This window comes from Musa acuminata, chromosome BXJ2-7 (genome assembly GCF_036884655.1).
Source record: "Musa acuminata AAA Group cultivar baxijiao chromosome BXJ2-7, Cavendish_Baxijiao_AAA, whole genome shotgun sequence".
NCBI lineage: Eukaryota > Viridiplantae > Streptophyta > Magnoliopsida > Zingiberales > Musaceae > Musa > Musa acuminata.
The window spans coordinates 11051981-11067101 of NC_088344.1; the positions used below are offsets into that span (position 1 = coordinate 11051981).

The following is a 15121-nucleotide window of genomic DNA, read 5'->3' on the forward strand; positions in this document are numbered from 1 at the left end:
CATAGTATAAGACAACATGCATGTATGTAAATAGCAATGACAACCATGATTGTTAGGGGGCAACATGATCGTCTGCATATTAATTATTCTCAACTGCACATAAGCTTTAATTTAAATAATTTGAAGTCAAAAACATATTACAGGGAAAACGAGTACAATCTAATGACACCTTCGCTAGATGATGCAGCCAAACTAAGTTGACTTGATGAAGATAAACTAATCTATGCTTTCATGAATTCCACCATCTTCTTTGTGATGTCAAGGCTGCTTTGTGTGTCATTTTAGCCATCTTCACGATATGCTTTATCAGCAGAAAAGAAGTGTGGCTAACATCTCATAGGAAGTAAGTCAACTGCTGCTTCTTTCGTGAGCCACCATCGCCATATAACTCGTTCCATTGCTTCAACTCGCTCATGATGGACCCCTCGGCTGCGAAGCTCGCCGCAACCTGGAAATTAGAAGATGAGTGATGAGTATATTCTCTATCAAAAACTAGAGAATTCTGTCAATAAGTAAATCTTAACACAAACAGTTGAGTGACCATGATATTTTCGGACATACGATCAACTTCTCTCTTTTGTAAGGGTTCGACAAAACCTGCAGACCTTTGCATCCAAGAACTCTTAATATTTACGGTACGAGCTAGCAGACTTTTGCTCGTAGGCCAGAAGCCATATCAAGTTCTTCAGCCTAGGACCAAAATGATTCCTGAAAATGACCTAATCTAAAGATTACTCAAGATGCACAACTATGACTACAAGGAAAAATTATGTTACATTCAGACTAGACGGCTCAGTAAGTTTTACTAGCATGAGAAACATTCTCATGATTGAAGGTTGTCTGTGGCAGCTACATCGTCCCATGCTGGTGGATATGCATCACCGACCATCTTGTTCTCGTCCGAGAACATTGGGCAAGTGATGGGCAGAGCAAGACTCATTGCTTCTGCACATGCCTTTTGCGTGCCACATCATGGTAATGAAGTCATTTCCGATACCATGTAAAATATTAAAAAGCCCTCTAGAGTAACAGGTTTATCATTAACACAGAATGCAACACTGAAATCCCCCTCAGGTGTCAATCTTCCTAGATCCAAATAATTGCTAATGCACATTATAGTAAGACTCATGATCAGTTGTAAAATAAGAACAAAAAAATGATCCAACTAATCCAATAACAACTGTATACTGAAGAAAACTGATGTGCCAATTGATTTTCTCACTGGGAAAAATTAAGCTACAAACACAAATTCCATTCATAAAACCATAGAAGAGAAGATGAACTCACTTGGTTCTTTGCCTGCTTCATGTCTTCCATGTTTAATGGTCTTAGGACAATTGTTTCCTCTCTATCTTCTGCCTTTGTTTCTGAAGCCTCTGCTTGATTATCTTCAGCCTTTTTCTTCCTCTCCTATGGAGAAAAAAGAATGTGTTGTGAAGCCTGAACCAAGAAAGAAATAGTTCGACAAAGCTTATGCTGATCAATAGAGCAACAAATATCATCATGAAACTTGAACCAGCTGGAAAGAAGTAATGCTGCAACAGAACACTAAATCAACCATCCAAGTGACACAATGCAGGAAGATGCTCACATGACTAAGGTTGATGGCTTGATGCAACATCGGAAAACAATATAGACAAATATTCAAATAAAAACTCAACCGACTAAAACTTCATAATGTGAACAAACATCATGGGCAAAAGGGAACAAGTGGATAGAATATGTTCAACCTACTTGAACAAAAAACAAAAAAGGGTCTACCAAGAAATAAAACCACACAAAAACAGAAGAAAGAAAAGCAACCTCCATAATTTTAATATCTACATGATACAAATGAAAATAAAAACCTCTCATTTCGAAGCTGAGTAGTCAAATATACAAAGAAAGAACTGAGCAGTCAAAAATGAAAGGAAAAAAAATGCAAAAAAAAAGTAATACCAATTCCTTGAGTCTTTCTTTCTGAATCAGCTCCCTGACAGGACGATATGCTGCTGTGGTGCACAGGTTCTGCTTTCAAAAGTTGCCTTTAGTGAAAAAGACAATTTATTGCTTCATAACTGAAGAGGTTGCACAAACCTTAAGATCACTGCCACTGTACCCTTCTGTCATTGTTGCAAGCTCCTTAAAGTCGAGTTTTTCTTCAACCTTCTCCTTTGACAAAAGCGTCGTCAGAATAAGTTCCCTGCTCTCCTGGGATGGTAGACCAACCATTATTCTGTTAACAAGAAAAAGTGGGAAGCTTGGTCAACATATGATCATATCAGCTACTCTACGATGCAAGCTGACGGTAGGGGAAAGAAAACACATGACAGACCTGCGCTCAAACCTCCTAATAATTGCTTCATCAAGATCAAAAGGTCTGTTCGTTGCTGCAAGAACAAGAATACGTTCCTCTGGCTTTGTCAGCAATCCATCCCAATGAGTCATAAATTCATTTTTTATTTTCCTCATTGCTTCATGTTCACCAACCCTGCTTCGTTGCCCAAGCATGCTATCAACCTCATCAACAAAAACAATAGTAGGGGAAACTTTTGCAGCCAGGGTAAATAATGCTCTAACATTTTTCTCATCTTCTCCAAACCATTTTGAAGTGATGGTAGACATGGAAACATTTATGAAACTTGCACCAGCTTCATTCGCTATAGCCTTAGCAAGCATTGTCTTCCCTGTTCCAGGTGGCCCAAACAGTAATATTCCTCTGCAAGGCTTAAGAAGACCACCTTTAAAGAGGTCTGGCCTACGAAGAGGAAGCATAACAAGCTCCTGAAGTGATTCCTTGATATCATCCAAGGCACCTATATCATCGAATGTCACTCCAATTTCACTTGCTGGGATAACCTCTGGTCTGATCCGCTTTTCAAATTCATTGTCAGGAGCAACTTCCTGAATGCATGTGAGAGAGAGAGTGAGAGAGGACAAAGTTTATCTAAAATCCTATAAATCAGTGAATTTTACACAAGCCATCTAATATAAACCAGAAGTTGCAATTCAGCTTGGAAAAGGCTCCCAAAGAGTAAAGATAATGTTTTTGGACAAAATGTAAGAATTATTTTTTCGACTTACCATATTTGAACACTTCTGGTGTCATATTTTATGCCAGATTGCTATTTTAGTCCCTATTCAAGTACTAGATGCCTCTTTAGATAGAATTCAGAAAATTATGTAATTAACTATTTTTGAAAAGTCTACTTATTAAAGAGTCTCATAAACCTATATAATGGTTTACCCCCTTGATGTATTAGTAAAAGTGATCAAATCTTTTCTTCTTATCTAATGGTATAAGAACATCATTCGTGTGTGAAGAGTGTCTGAGACCAAGAGCCCTCAGTGTGAGGCATTCCTCAGAAAGAATCTGGTTCATCACCTTCTTTCTTATAATTGTCTCAAATCTAATCACATTTTTGTCAGAATATGTAAGAATCAGATAGTATTATATGGTTGACAAAGTTAAAATTGGGCTACACATATACTACATGTTGGCCAATTAGCTTAAGCATTTGAATTGAATTGGTGTTTGGCTATCATATTGATACCTAATAAGTTCAGCATACCTAAGAAAGTTGAAAATTCAAAATTTCGTTTAACCTTCCATAGAAAATAAGTTTCCCTCTAAGGATGTACGTAACAACCTATTATAATGTTATCTTGAAGCACATATGTAAAAAGTCAATATAAACAGTCAAAAGGAGAAAATAAAGAGGAATTAGCATACAGGTGCTTTTGGCGGTTGAGATGGAACGACACTGTCCTTCTTCACTACAGGAACAGACTTATCTAATTCAGTTTTACTTTCAGGAGGTGAAGCTTCGGTTTTTGTCTCAGATTTTTTGGCACTTGTTGAGTCTTCTTTTCCAGATTCCTAGAAATTAAAGAGAGTAAAGGGAAGGGAAATCTTACAAAAGAAAAAGTGGAAACCATGGCTACAAACCTTCATTGAATCAGCACTTCCCTCAAGCTGTGCAGTTCCCTTAGCATTTAGCTTGTTTTCTTGGAATATGCTTAATGCATGGGATAGACTGATCAATAAACACAATTAGAATCACAAAATAAAAAAAGAAAAAGCCTATCCCTGAAAAAGAGATGATAAAAGCCAAAGTATAGAATCCACTAGACCTCTTTGAAGAGATTACAAGTTTTCCATTTCTGTATTCAGGATCTGTGTTATTCATCAAGTGGTATGAAATTGCTGACACTACAATTTCCTCTATGTATTTACTAAGAACCATTGTGTCTGTGAGGCAGATTGAACCCAGATCATCACAATCAAGATCATTTCTTGCAAGTACCTCGGTAATGTGGTTTCTGTTGTCTTGAAATTGAATCATTTTCATGTCTTCTTCCAATTGGGCTTTCCAGCTAACAAGGTGAGTCTCATCTTCAGGTGGCTTAATCTCTATATTGTATGGGAACAAAAGACTCAACTTTTCATCCACTTCTCTAAAGTCACTTCCTGCTTCCACCTTCCTTGAACCAAGTATCAACACTTGTCCGCTTATCCTTTTCAACAACTTCTCGAACAGGGAATACATTCTTTTAGAAATAAATAGAAGACTATCAACATCCCTTAAATATAGGACAATAGGACTGTTCTTGGATATTGAATGCAGAACCTGGGAGCATCCAGCATCAGCCATTAGTTGAGCTAAGCATGTAAAATCAAACATGAAAATTTTCTAGCACTCAAATGATCCTAACCTATCAACTCCATCATGTCAGACCTTAAAAAAGACTCCAGTATGACCAGAAAGGTAACACTACAAAGAAACAAGTACCTTGTAAAGTGACTGTACAAGTAGTTTCTCATCAAAAGACCAGCTTATGGTTCGTTTGAGAAGAGCTGCATTCAACCAGAAGCTATGAGGAACAAAAGTTATATATGTTTGTCAAGAATCATACACCAACAGTGACAACAAAAAGAATAATAACAAGCGGTAATAATGAGTAAAGATCCATATTCATATAAGATCCAGCAAAGTTTATGTTAACATTTAATTGAACCCTGCTCTTTCCATTATTAGGGCAGTGGAAACAAAAATTAACAGCAAGGTCATACAGAATAACTAATGCATGAAAACCAAAGTCATATAATGAGAATCTTGAGTAACTACAAGTATCTAAATCTATAAACAGTAATTTGTTGGGAATAAAGATGAGTTTGACCCAATCCATGACCTTTTGATAGGAGAGAATAAGGTGAAAACATTCATGGAGAAACTAAGTTGGACTAAAACATGAAGCAACTTGCATAGGCAAGAGGTAATATCAAGTTAGGTGATGGCCCAATTCAAAGATTGAAATTTCATACCGTATCAGAGTTTCGTGCTTTTCTCGATACGGTATGGTACGGGCATACCGCGTATCGAATGGTATGCTTAAAAAATATTAAAATTAATTTTAATATTAAATAATATTAAATATATATATATAATATAAAATCACAGAAATATAAAATAGCTAACAATGGTGTGCTTAAAACGATATTAATATATTATATTTAAATGATATTAAATATATAAAAATATATATAACTTAGCAACGCTCGAACCCTAGGCGAATAGCTACGGCGTTGAGGGATGGCAACGGGTGCCACAGCGAAGGAGCGGAAGAAGAAGAATTTTCTTCGGTGTCGAGGGAACGATGGCAGTGGGCGCTGAAGAGCTGCGGTGTCGAGGGAGCGATGGCAACGGGCGCCACAGCAAAGAAGAAGACGACGAAGAAGGAGGAGGAGGAGCAGGCGGGCCGGGTACTATTTCTTGAAGCTTCTCCCTCTTCCTCTTCTTCGAACGTCTATTCTTCCTCGCCTAGCCTCGCCGCAGCTAGGCTAATACCGCCCGGTAGTAAGTGGCCCGCGTGCCAGTCAGCTGGCGGACCGGTATGTACTGCCCGTACCGGGCGGTACCATTCTGTCACGGACAAACTTCTAAACAAGATGTTTGATGTAATGCTTATGCATGTCCGTGTCTTTTGACATGTTCATGCCTTGTACAGCATGTAGAGGGGCGGCCGAAGGCTTAATAGTCTCATTTTAGTTGGGTTGGTGGCCTCTTTAGGCTTGTAAATAAAGGTTATGTCATGTGGACACGTGCGACAGATTTTTGATCTATAATGGACCATTTTACCCTTTGTTGTGCAACTGTTCAGAGCTTGTAAAGTCTGTTTGTAATTTGCATTGTCTATGAAGTGTTTTTCGGAGTTGTTTGCTTATGGATCCCGATTGAGGCGTTCTCTCTAACTCGTTCTCTCTTTTGTTGGTCCTAAGGGACAGTGGGAGGCTTCGGGGAGGCTGACCTTTGCGGACGGACACGCAAGGGTGCCGCACGACTTAGGCAAAACCAGCTAAGTCCGTGACAGATGGTATCAGAGCGGGACAAGCACTCATAGAAACACTTAGCATGCAAACGTGGGGGACCTAGCGGGGCTGCGTTGAGGGCAGTCAACACACGCGCAACCGTTTGGGGGAAAACGGGCATGGAGATGTAGGGAAAAGGAGTTGCTCGAAGGAGCGGGCATCTGACATTGGCATTCAGAGGAATGGCCAACCCTTCGCGCAAGAGGCACCACGAGAACAGGCAAGCTTGGAAGAATGCGGAGCGCATAAAGGTTGGGATGGCTGAGTTTGAGCTACGGCTCAACGTTGACAACTATACTTGATGGTGCTCAAGGCAAGCGAGGCGCTTGGTAAAGAATGAGACCATGCAAGGTGGAATGAGTTGGTCAGCGATCGAAAGAGTTGTGCAAAGCTCACAGAGGTGAGGGGAATTGCTAACTCAAAGAATTCGGTACTCATGCATGGGCTTGTATGCGGACGATGGAATGATCGCGGCCATCCCAAGGCGACCGAAACTTGGCGCCATGGAGCAATGAAACTTTCTCTTCGGCATGGGAAGGATACGTCCGTAGGAGGCTTAAGTGTGCAACGAGTTCAGCATGTTGCTAGGCCTTGAGTGGTGCAGCGGGGGCTGTATTGACGTGGAGTCGCAATCTAGCAAGTACGTTTGCAGGAGGCAGAACAATGCACAGTTTGTTCAGCAGATCAGAGTAGTCCAAGGGGATGGGGGTCTCCGAAACGAAGAGAGATGTTGCTCCAATGGGACAGTTATCCAGGAGGGATAAGTCCCGGCTCTCCAGAGGGAGAATCATGTGAGACGGACCTCACAAGTTGAGGAGGAGTACCTCAACAAACAACAACTCCACGAAGCTCAATGGATTGAGTAAGCGGCGAGGAGTCGTTGCATGATCTCGCTCGAGAGAATGCATTGGTGGATGCATTGTGAGATCAAGTGGGGGAGCGACCCAAAGCAATTTAAATAAAGGCACACTTGGAGTCGATGTGGAGATCGGACTCAAGGGAGGGCTGACCCGTAGAATGGTGGGCGCGAGGGCCACCATCGACTCAATGCAAAAACGAGGAGCGGAACAACTTGGGTGTAACTTGGCGAAGTACCCAAGCCGCATGAAGGGAGCCAGCATAGAAGTTGGAACATGGAGCAGAGGCACGGTGCTTTCCTTAGACAGAGGTTAAGGACATGAACTCTTGCAGAGGCAAGAGTAGGATCATGTTGTTCCATGGGTCCTTCATTCTGACGGAGCGGACTCATCTTGCATGGTGCCAAAGACGAAGGGAGCTTCTGGACACATGCACTTTATCTCGGAGAAGCATTTGATGGAGGAACTAAGGCAACTCAATTTGCGGAGGCGAAATTGGGTTCAGAAGGCCTTAGCACGGGGCAAGAGGACTCAGAGGTGGGTACTCTTGAAGAATATGCCACAGTGTTGCCATTCAAGTTGCTATGAAGGAAGCGGTGCGCAGCGGAGATTGTACTGGTAGGGGCAGAGGCCCAGGATCCAAACAATGGTGCACAAATTACAGTGAAGTCGGTGGACTTCGGGAGCTACTAGGCGATGGACTGTCCTAGAGCGGTGCTTCATCTAGGTGTGACCCAAGAGTGGGTGGATGAAGGTCGATTGCCAAAGGAGCGAACAAAATCAAAGGTGGAAGAGACCCTGCGATGTATTGGCAGAGGCCACACATGGAGGGTTCACAATTCGAGTTTATTCCACAAGGATCAGAATGCAATGGAGATGTCACCAGGAGGCGACATGGTGCAGCGGATCGTGGTGGAACAGTCTGTGGCAATGCGATACACACGACATAGTCCCGCGAGGGACTAGATCATATGGAGGTATGATCGGGAGCTACTGGAAGCTCCACTTCGGTGAACAACACGACGACAAGAAGGGCTATGGATTCAAGGAGTGAAGGCCATGGTACCGCAGAGGCGGGTCTTCCGTGCGTGCATCGAATTTTGCATCGGATGAAAGCCTTGGTCATCAGCATATGGGGGCTGTGTTCCACCAAGGGAAAAGTTCGAATCCAAGTACCAGTGAGTTCCATGGGAGGGACTTGATCATGCAGAGGTATGATCGAAGCAGCTGGAGAGTTGGACTGCTCCAGAGCTCATATTCGCTTAAGGGAGCCCGGCAAGTCAGAGGACAAGGTCGAGTAAGCGAACGTTGCTACCAAGGAAGCTAAGGAGAACAGAATCGATGCAAACCCTACAACGTGATGGAAGAGGCCATGCATGGGAGTTGCAGTCTGTCTTTCCATCGACCAAACAGACTGCTTGGAGAACACAGAGGTGTTGAAGCAGGGGGTCGAAAGGGGCGAGGAAGCGATGATGAGTCCAGAGGGACTTAGCTACCCAAAATCACAGTAACTAACTCAACGCAAGGAGTGCGAACATTTCAAGTGCTTCAGAAGTGTGAGCAAAGAGCAGGCGAAGGCCAGTAACTAGCTCGATGCATGGAGTACAACCTCGAGGAGGTAGGCGAAGTTAAGTAACCTTTGCCTTCTCAACTCTTAAGAGAATGGGCGAAACCGAGTACCCCAATTCTCTTATCTATCAAGCAGAGGAGCTTTGCATAAGTTCAAAGACCATTCGAAGATAATGGAAGATAATAGTTATCAAATCCTCACCAACGGTGATCAGTGCTACTGAGAGTAGATTGTCCGCTTCATTTCCCAACGAAATGTCAATCGAAAGCGAAAGTGATGCGAATCTACTTGGATGTGACAACTAAGTGAAAGAAGAATCAATGAGCAAATTTTGTGGAGGAAGGACCCAAAACTTCAGAAGTTTGCGAGACGATGCTTGTTTGCGAGACGATATGACAATTCAAGCAGCATGAGGCATTTGAGAGACTGGCGCAGTAAGGATGGTCTTTTCCTTCATTTGGGGGATCCGCAGGAATCAAAAAGGATCAACACAACTCAGCCAACCCCACACCAGAGTCAGAGTCATTGGTGAGTTGAAGCAGCATGACGGATTAAAGGTTCGACTACTCAAAAACAGTAATGAAGAGCAGCTAGGAGCCAAGAGGTGCATTGTAGCTGGAGCAGAAGATTGAAGACTCAGCAAAGGCGAGGTGTTGCAGTGTCGACAAAGGCTTTAACGAGGACGTCGAAGGAATAAGTGAGGGAGAATGTCATAGACAAACTTCTAAACAAGATGTTTGATGTAATGCTTATGTATGTCCGTGTCTTTTGGCATGTTCATGCCTTGTACAGCATGTAGAGGGGCGGCCGAAGGCTTAATAGTCCTATTTTAGTTGAGTTGGTGGCCTCTTTAGGCTTGTAAATAAAGGTTGTGTCATGTGGACACGTGCGAGAGATTTTCGGTCTATAATGGACCATTTTACCCTTTGTTGTGTAACTGTTCAGAGCTTGTAAAGTCTGTTTGTAATTTGCATTGTCTATGAAATGTTTTTCGGAGTTGTTTGCTTGTGGATCCCGATTGAGGCGTTCTCTCTAACTCGTTCTCTCTTTTGTTGGTCCTAAGGGACAATGGGAGGTTTCGGGGAGGCTGACCTTTGCGGACGGACACGCAAGGGTGTCGCACGACTTAGGCAAAACCAGCTAAGTCCGTGACAATTCGGTATTGCAAACCTTGGCCCAAATTTTGTTTGCTGCAATTGTCTATAATTGCAATACATCAAATTGAGTCAATGAAGGTAATAGAACAAGTGAGCAATTTTTAATATTAGCAAGCTTCCAGAACAGGAGTTCTGAGTTGGTGGTTGTTTGCCTGTTTCTGTGATTTCCAAATAAAAGAATTTCAACAGAATCATGCTTCATGGATAAACACTTTGACAGCACGTTTTGTGAAACACTTACATTCATGGATTGCTTTTCCCATGCTGCACAACTCATACAAAGCAGTTTCTACCAGTCCAGTTTAGGTCATTTGTTTCCTGTGCTAGTGAATTAATTACAGAGTGCAAGCAGATCCAATTAATCATCAACTGAATGAACTGAATATATATAGCTAGCCTAGAATACAACATTTGCTGCACTTAAAGCGGAAAGCATCTTCAATGTCCTTTGAAAATATATCTTACAGGCAGATCAATAATTTATGTAGTGGCATTTATTCTTAAATGCAGTTTCATTAAACAGTTCAAACCTTAATCTTTTTTCATCTGGGTTTCTTTGGTACATAGTTGCAACATTTCAAGCTAGCCTGATTCATGTTCAGTATATGCATCAGAACTTGTCAGTTTTAAAAATCTCCTAAAAATGTTGTTTTATGTCAGAATGTAGAACTTCACAAACCATTGAATAATGTTGCTTCATGATGTTGTTGCCAACAAAAGAAATGAATTAACTATAAGGTCCTATTAATTAAATATCTGGAAATAGTAACCTGGATTAAGAGGAGGGCATTGTGTCCCTAGGCAACTCATATCAGCTGAAGCAGAGGCATTTCTTCGAAGCTTTGGCGCATTACTGGTGCTTTCCGACCTACCGTAAGAACAGCAAGGCAACAGTAAATGGATCAGATATAATAGCCTTGCAGTTATTCATACATAGATTTCGTAATAGTATTTTGCTCTCTAGACCTTGCATTTATCTCAAAACCACTGCTTTGCCTGTGCAAATTTCCTGCAAATAATGTCCGCAAAGGTATTAATGAGCCTTCACAACTAATACCAATTTTTTTAAGAACCTGAACAAAAGAGTGATGTCACCTGAAAATTAGTGATCTCATATTTTAAAATTACAACCATTTACTTCTACCAATTTATTTAAATTAGATAAACCTATATATTAAAAGCATAAATCAATCCATGAGGAAAAAGTAGCTACCTCCTGTTGCACAACTTTAATGGGGGAAAATAATTATGGATGAAACTTTGTTTCATGTTTGTCAATACAGAAAAGAAAATGTCACTTAGTTAAATAAACCTAATTAAAAGGAGTCAACCATCCAAAGTTCAATTTCCACTTAGTTCTTGTATGAGAAACATTTTTATTTCACTTGATTGTTCATATGGAATGGCAGAAAGACCTTAAAAGATAATCAATCAACCACAGCAAACTTCCAACTTCCAATTGCAATACTTTAAATAAAGACAGGACAAGGTATCCCTACTAGTAACTTTTGGTTCCTCTCTCTGAGGCATGATTGAAAGAGACCCAAATAAACCAGACATTCGCTCAAGTGTTGTCTCAGATATGGATCTTTTAAATGTCTGCAGAAAAAGAAAAAAAAAACAACTTAAATAAGTGCTGAGCCTTAGATTAACCTCTTCAAGACTTCATTGTTGATATCTAAAGAAAATGAACAAGAAACAAACCCTAGTTAAGATGAAACTTATGCTTACAACACATGGCTAATCAATAATATGGTGATCGAAAGAATGGAAACATGGATCATAGGCAAATACCAAATGGTGATTTTAAAAAACATATATATGTATATATGTATATATATATATATGTATATGTATATGTATATGTATATGTATATGTATATATATATACATATACATATATATATACATATACATATATATATACATATACATATATATATACATATACATATATATATACATATACATATATATATATATATATATATATATATATATCTGAAGAAGGATGTAATTGACTGCTTAATACATAACAGGACAAGCTTCATAAATATTTTAATAAAATTGTGAAATCTTACAGAATCTTTAGGGGCACTTCCGTATTTGCTTTGTATCTATAAAAGAAGATTCGTTGCTTAAGTTAGCATAAAAAATTTCTAAATATAAAGACAAAATTAATGAATACACATACCTTAAGTGAAAAATCAGTAATATCTAGCAACAGCAACTTTGCCTCGAAATAGTGAGCCAAAGCTTTAGCAAGCATCTGCTGATAAAGTTCTTCCCATTGAAAACATTTTTAGACAGATTTAGCATAAAATAGAAATGTATTCATCGATAGATAGAAACCAAAAGTCCAAAGAACTATTACCCAGAAAAAGGACTACCTGCAGGGCCAGATACTAAAATAGCACGACTTGCAGGAGAAAGGTTTCTAGTGTACTTAGAAAAATCTGCTTGCTTCAGATGAACATAGGCTGCACTTGTCAGTATTACTCGAGTCTGCTCACTATCATTGACAATAAGAAAACCCAGAGCAATAAGAACTGGCAGAGCAAGATAACAACCAAAATATATAATTTAGCATTTTTAAAATGTACAAATGTTGAAAAATAAGGTCACATTCTCAATCTACAAGCAACTACCACTAGCTATAGGTAACAAACACTAGTTAAAGCATGTAATGAAGACAAATGCTAGGTAACATCTAGTTTCAAGAACAATTCATGGTTTGTTATCAAGCCCAGCTGACCCCAACTTCTCTTGATAGAGACCGAAGGGCAATCTACCACCAGCATTAGCTTCAATAACATTGTAAAAATAAAATAAAATAAAAAAACTATGAAGATACAAGTGACAATGAAAATCAAAGTGTCACAAAGTTATTTTTAGTAACTTGAGGTTCTAATCATAGAATCAAAATAACTAAAGACATGAAAATGAAACTTTTGCGAAAAACAAAAGGGTCTTCCCCCAGCCAGAGCACTATAGAAATAACCTCCAGAACTCCATCGTGTAGCAAGCTTAAAGATAGTTTCTTTGTTCAATGAAGCACTCCTAAATTCCATTGGTCATGCTCTTCATGTTTCTTTGTTTTACTTTCCATATTAGGAATTTGCAGTTATTCCCTGGTCTAAAAAGTTTGCATAAGTACATGGGCCCTAGGAATACCCCATGGGTTTTTAAATTTATCCAATTCAAATTTGACAAAGCTGGATTCAATAAAGACTGGTTTGATGTTCGATCGCAGAACACACACCAATAAATTCATTTCTTTTCTGATCATCCATTTTACTGAAGATTGAAAATCTCTCTAAAAAACTATAAATCTACTCCTCATCCAACTAACAAGAACGAACATCAGGGCTGTTAAAAGATGTCAGTTCCATTAAAATAGATGGGATGCTTATCTTTTAAAGAAACTAATCGTGGAACAGGATCCTTGACGAGACATCCGAATTGGTTTGTACATTGTTGTACAAGTGATAGGTCTCAAGGTCGAGTTCACGTGTGAGCGACATATACACCATTTAATGTAATGGAAATATCTTTCCATTTAAAAAAAAAAATCGTGGCACATGAAAGGACATAACAACATCGACACAAATCTTACATCATAAAAGCATTATATTCGGAGACAAATCTGATGCAGTTCTTGAAAAGGTATAGAAAACCCAAAGTAGAATAATTCACTGATCACATAACTAGAAGATGTCCTGTTTTTTCTTCAAAGTTCCAATTATTTCCAACCCCACACATGGAGAATTCTGTAGTTCTCGTTATTGAACATGACTTAAGTCAAAGGGGAGCAACATTTGTGTTATCCATGAATTAGCAATCGGGCAAATAGAGCATTTCATTGATCACACCAAGTATCGTGTATGCTTAATTCCCAAGAACTCGTGATACTACGACTATTGAATGTACCAAATGATGATGGCGAAGGAAACAGCAACACAACTCGGACGATTTTTACCTGAGATAATAGGGGAATTGATCGAAAGTAACTTTGCTGTCCTTCCCTTCCACGACCAGCCTCTTCAATTCCTGCTCAATGTTCTCGCACGTCACGCCGGAGAAAGATCCTGGTTGCGGTGCCGCCCACCTACTCACCGTCTGCCCCGACGCCAACCCCAGCCCGACGCCGAGGCCGAGCCCAAGTCCCAGCGCCGACATGACGATATGTTTCTGCTCCATCTTGTCACCCCAAGAAATCTCCGGAAACCCTCAAGATCTCTTTCTTCCTCACTAAACTTCTCCCCCGCCACAACAAAGACAACGTACAAATCATAATTCTTCCATTGCGCTCCAGATACGAACGAAGGACTCCAATGAGGAAATCATAGACAGAAACAGAAATGTCGGAATTCGGTGACGCCGGAGGAGAAGACACACAATCCGAGTGTACTCAAGAAAACAACAAAAGATGCCTTGTTTCTCGATTCAACGTCAATAAAGAGAGGGGGAAACGGAAGGCGACCTCGGAAGGAAGGGGAAAAGAAGAGAATTCAAGATCCGATCTTTGGGATTCGGACAGGAACTTACCAGTCTTTTGCGTTTCGAGTTCTTGTCCTCCGAGAGTCCGGACGAGACTTCAACCGCTTCCTCTCGTTGGTTGGAGACGCTTGATATAGGCGCGGGTCTCGCGGATCGTAAACCCTAAATGATCGCCGCAAAAAGGGCTCGATTTGGAGGCCTGTGTCCTCTCTTTTTGAACAAGGAACGGGGCGTCCAGCAAGGAGTTACCCGGGGCAACTGCAGCTAACGCTGTTCCGGCCACTCCAACCTACTTGCCAGTGAGTCGATCTGCGTCTAAGAGCTGCCGAGCCTTAAAACAGTCGCCGAATACGGCCAATTGGCTTCGGTATCCTTCACGGCGGACCATCCTCCGCCGTCCGCGTTGCTCGAGATGGGCAACCCACCGTGGAGGTCCACTGAACATCGCAGTTGCACATGCCGAAGCCCCTTGCATGCATCCCACGTGTCACGAACACCCGGCGCCGCAGGTCGGACTCCATTGGCGACCGGCGGACGCACGCGTGCGGAGGGGGACGCGCTGGCTCCTGAGCCGCTTTTGCCGACGCGGGAGAGGCGGACGCACCTGCATGCTGGTAGAGGATTCGTCGAGATCTTGACCCGCACGCTCCCCGTCCGGAGGAGGAGAGCCGTCTGACAAGCACGTGGT

General features: G+C 41.0%; 1 protein-coding gene across 2 annotated transcripts; it reads right to left on the reverse strand.

The window, feature by feature from the left end:
- Positions 1-49: 49 nt before the first annotated feature.
- LOC135617206 (peroxisomal ATPase PEX1-like) lies at positions 50-15050 on the reverse strand. 2 transcript variants are annotated; one of them, XM_065117206.1, is made up of 17 exons: positions 14482-15050; positions 13913-14184; positions 12324-12445; positions 12128-12216; positions 12015-12050; positions 11433-11532; positions 10900-10942; positions 10704-10801; positions 4773-4837; positions 4114-4610; positions 3929-4016; positions 3713-3859; positions 2315-2883; positions 2077-2215; positions 1939-2007; positions 1288-1410; positions 50-448 (listed from the first exon to the last, which is right to left on the reverse strand). In XM_065117206.1, exons 2-17 carry the CDS (start codon positions 14131-14133, stop codon positions 335-337), a joined length of 2520 nt encoding a protein of 839 aa, XP_064973278.1. In that variant the 5' UTR covers positions 14134-14184; positions 14482-15050; the 3' UTR covers positions 50-334. The 2 variants fall into 2 exon arrangements, with proteins under 2 accessions (XP_064973278.1, XP_064973277.1); XM_065117205.1 differs by having other exon boundaries at positions 13913-14189.
- Between the last annotated feature and the right edge of the window lie 71 nt (positions 15051-15121).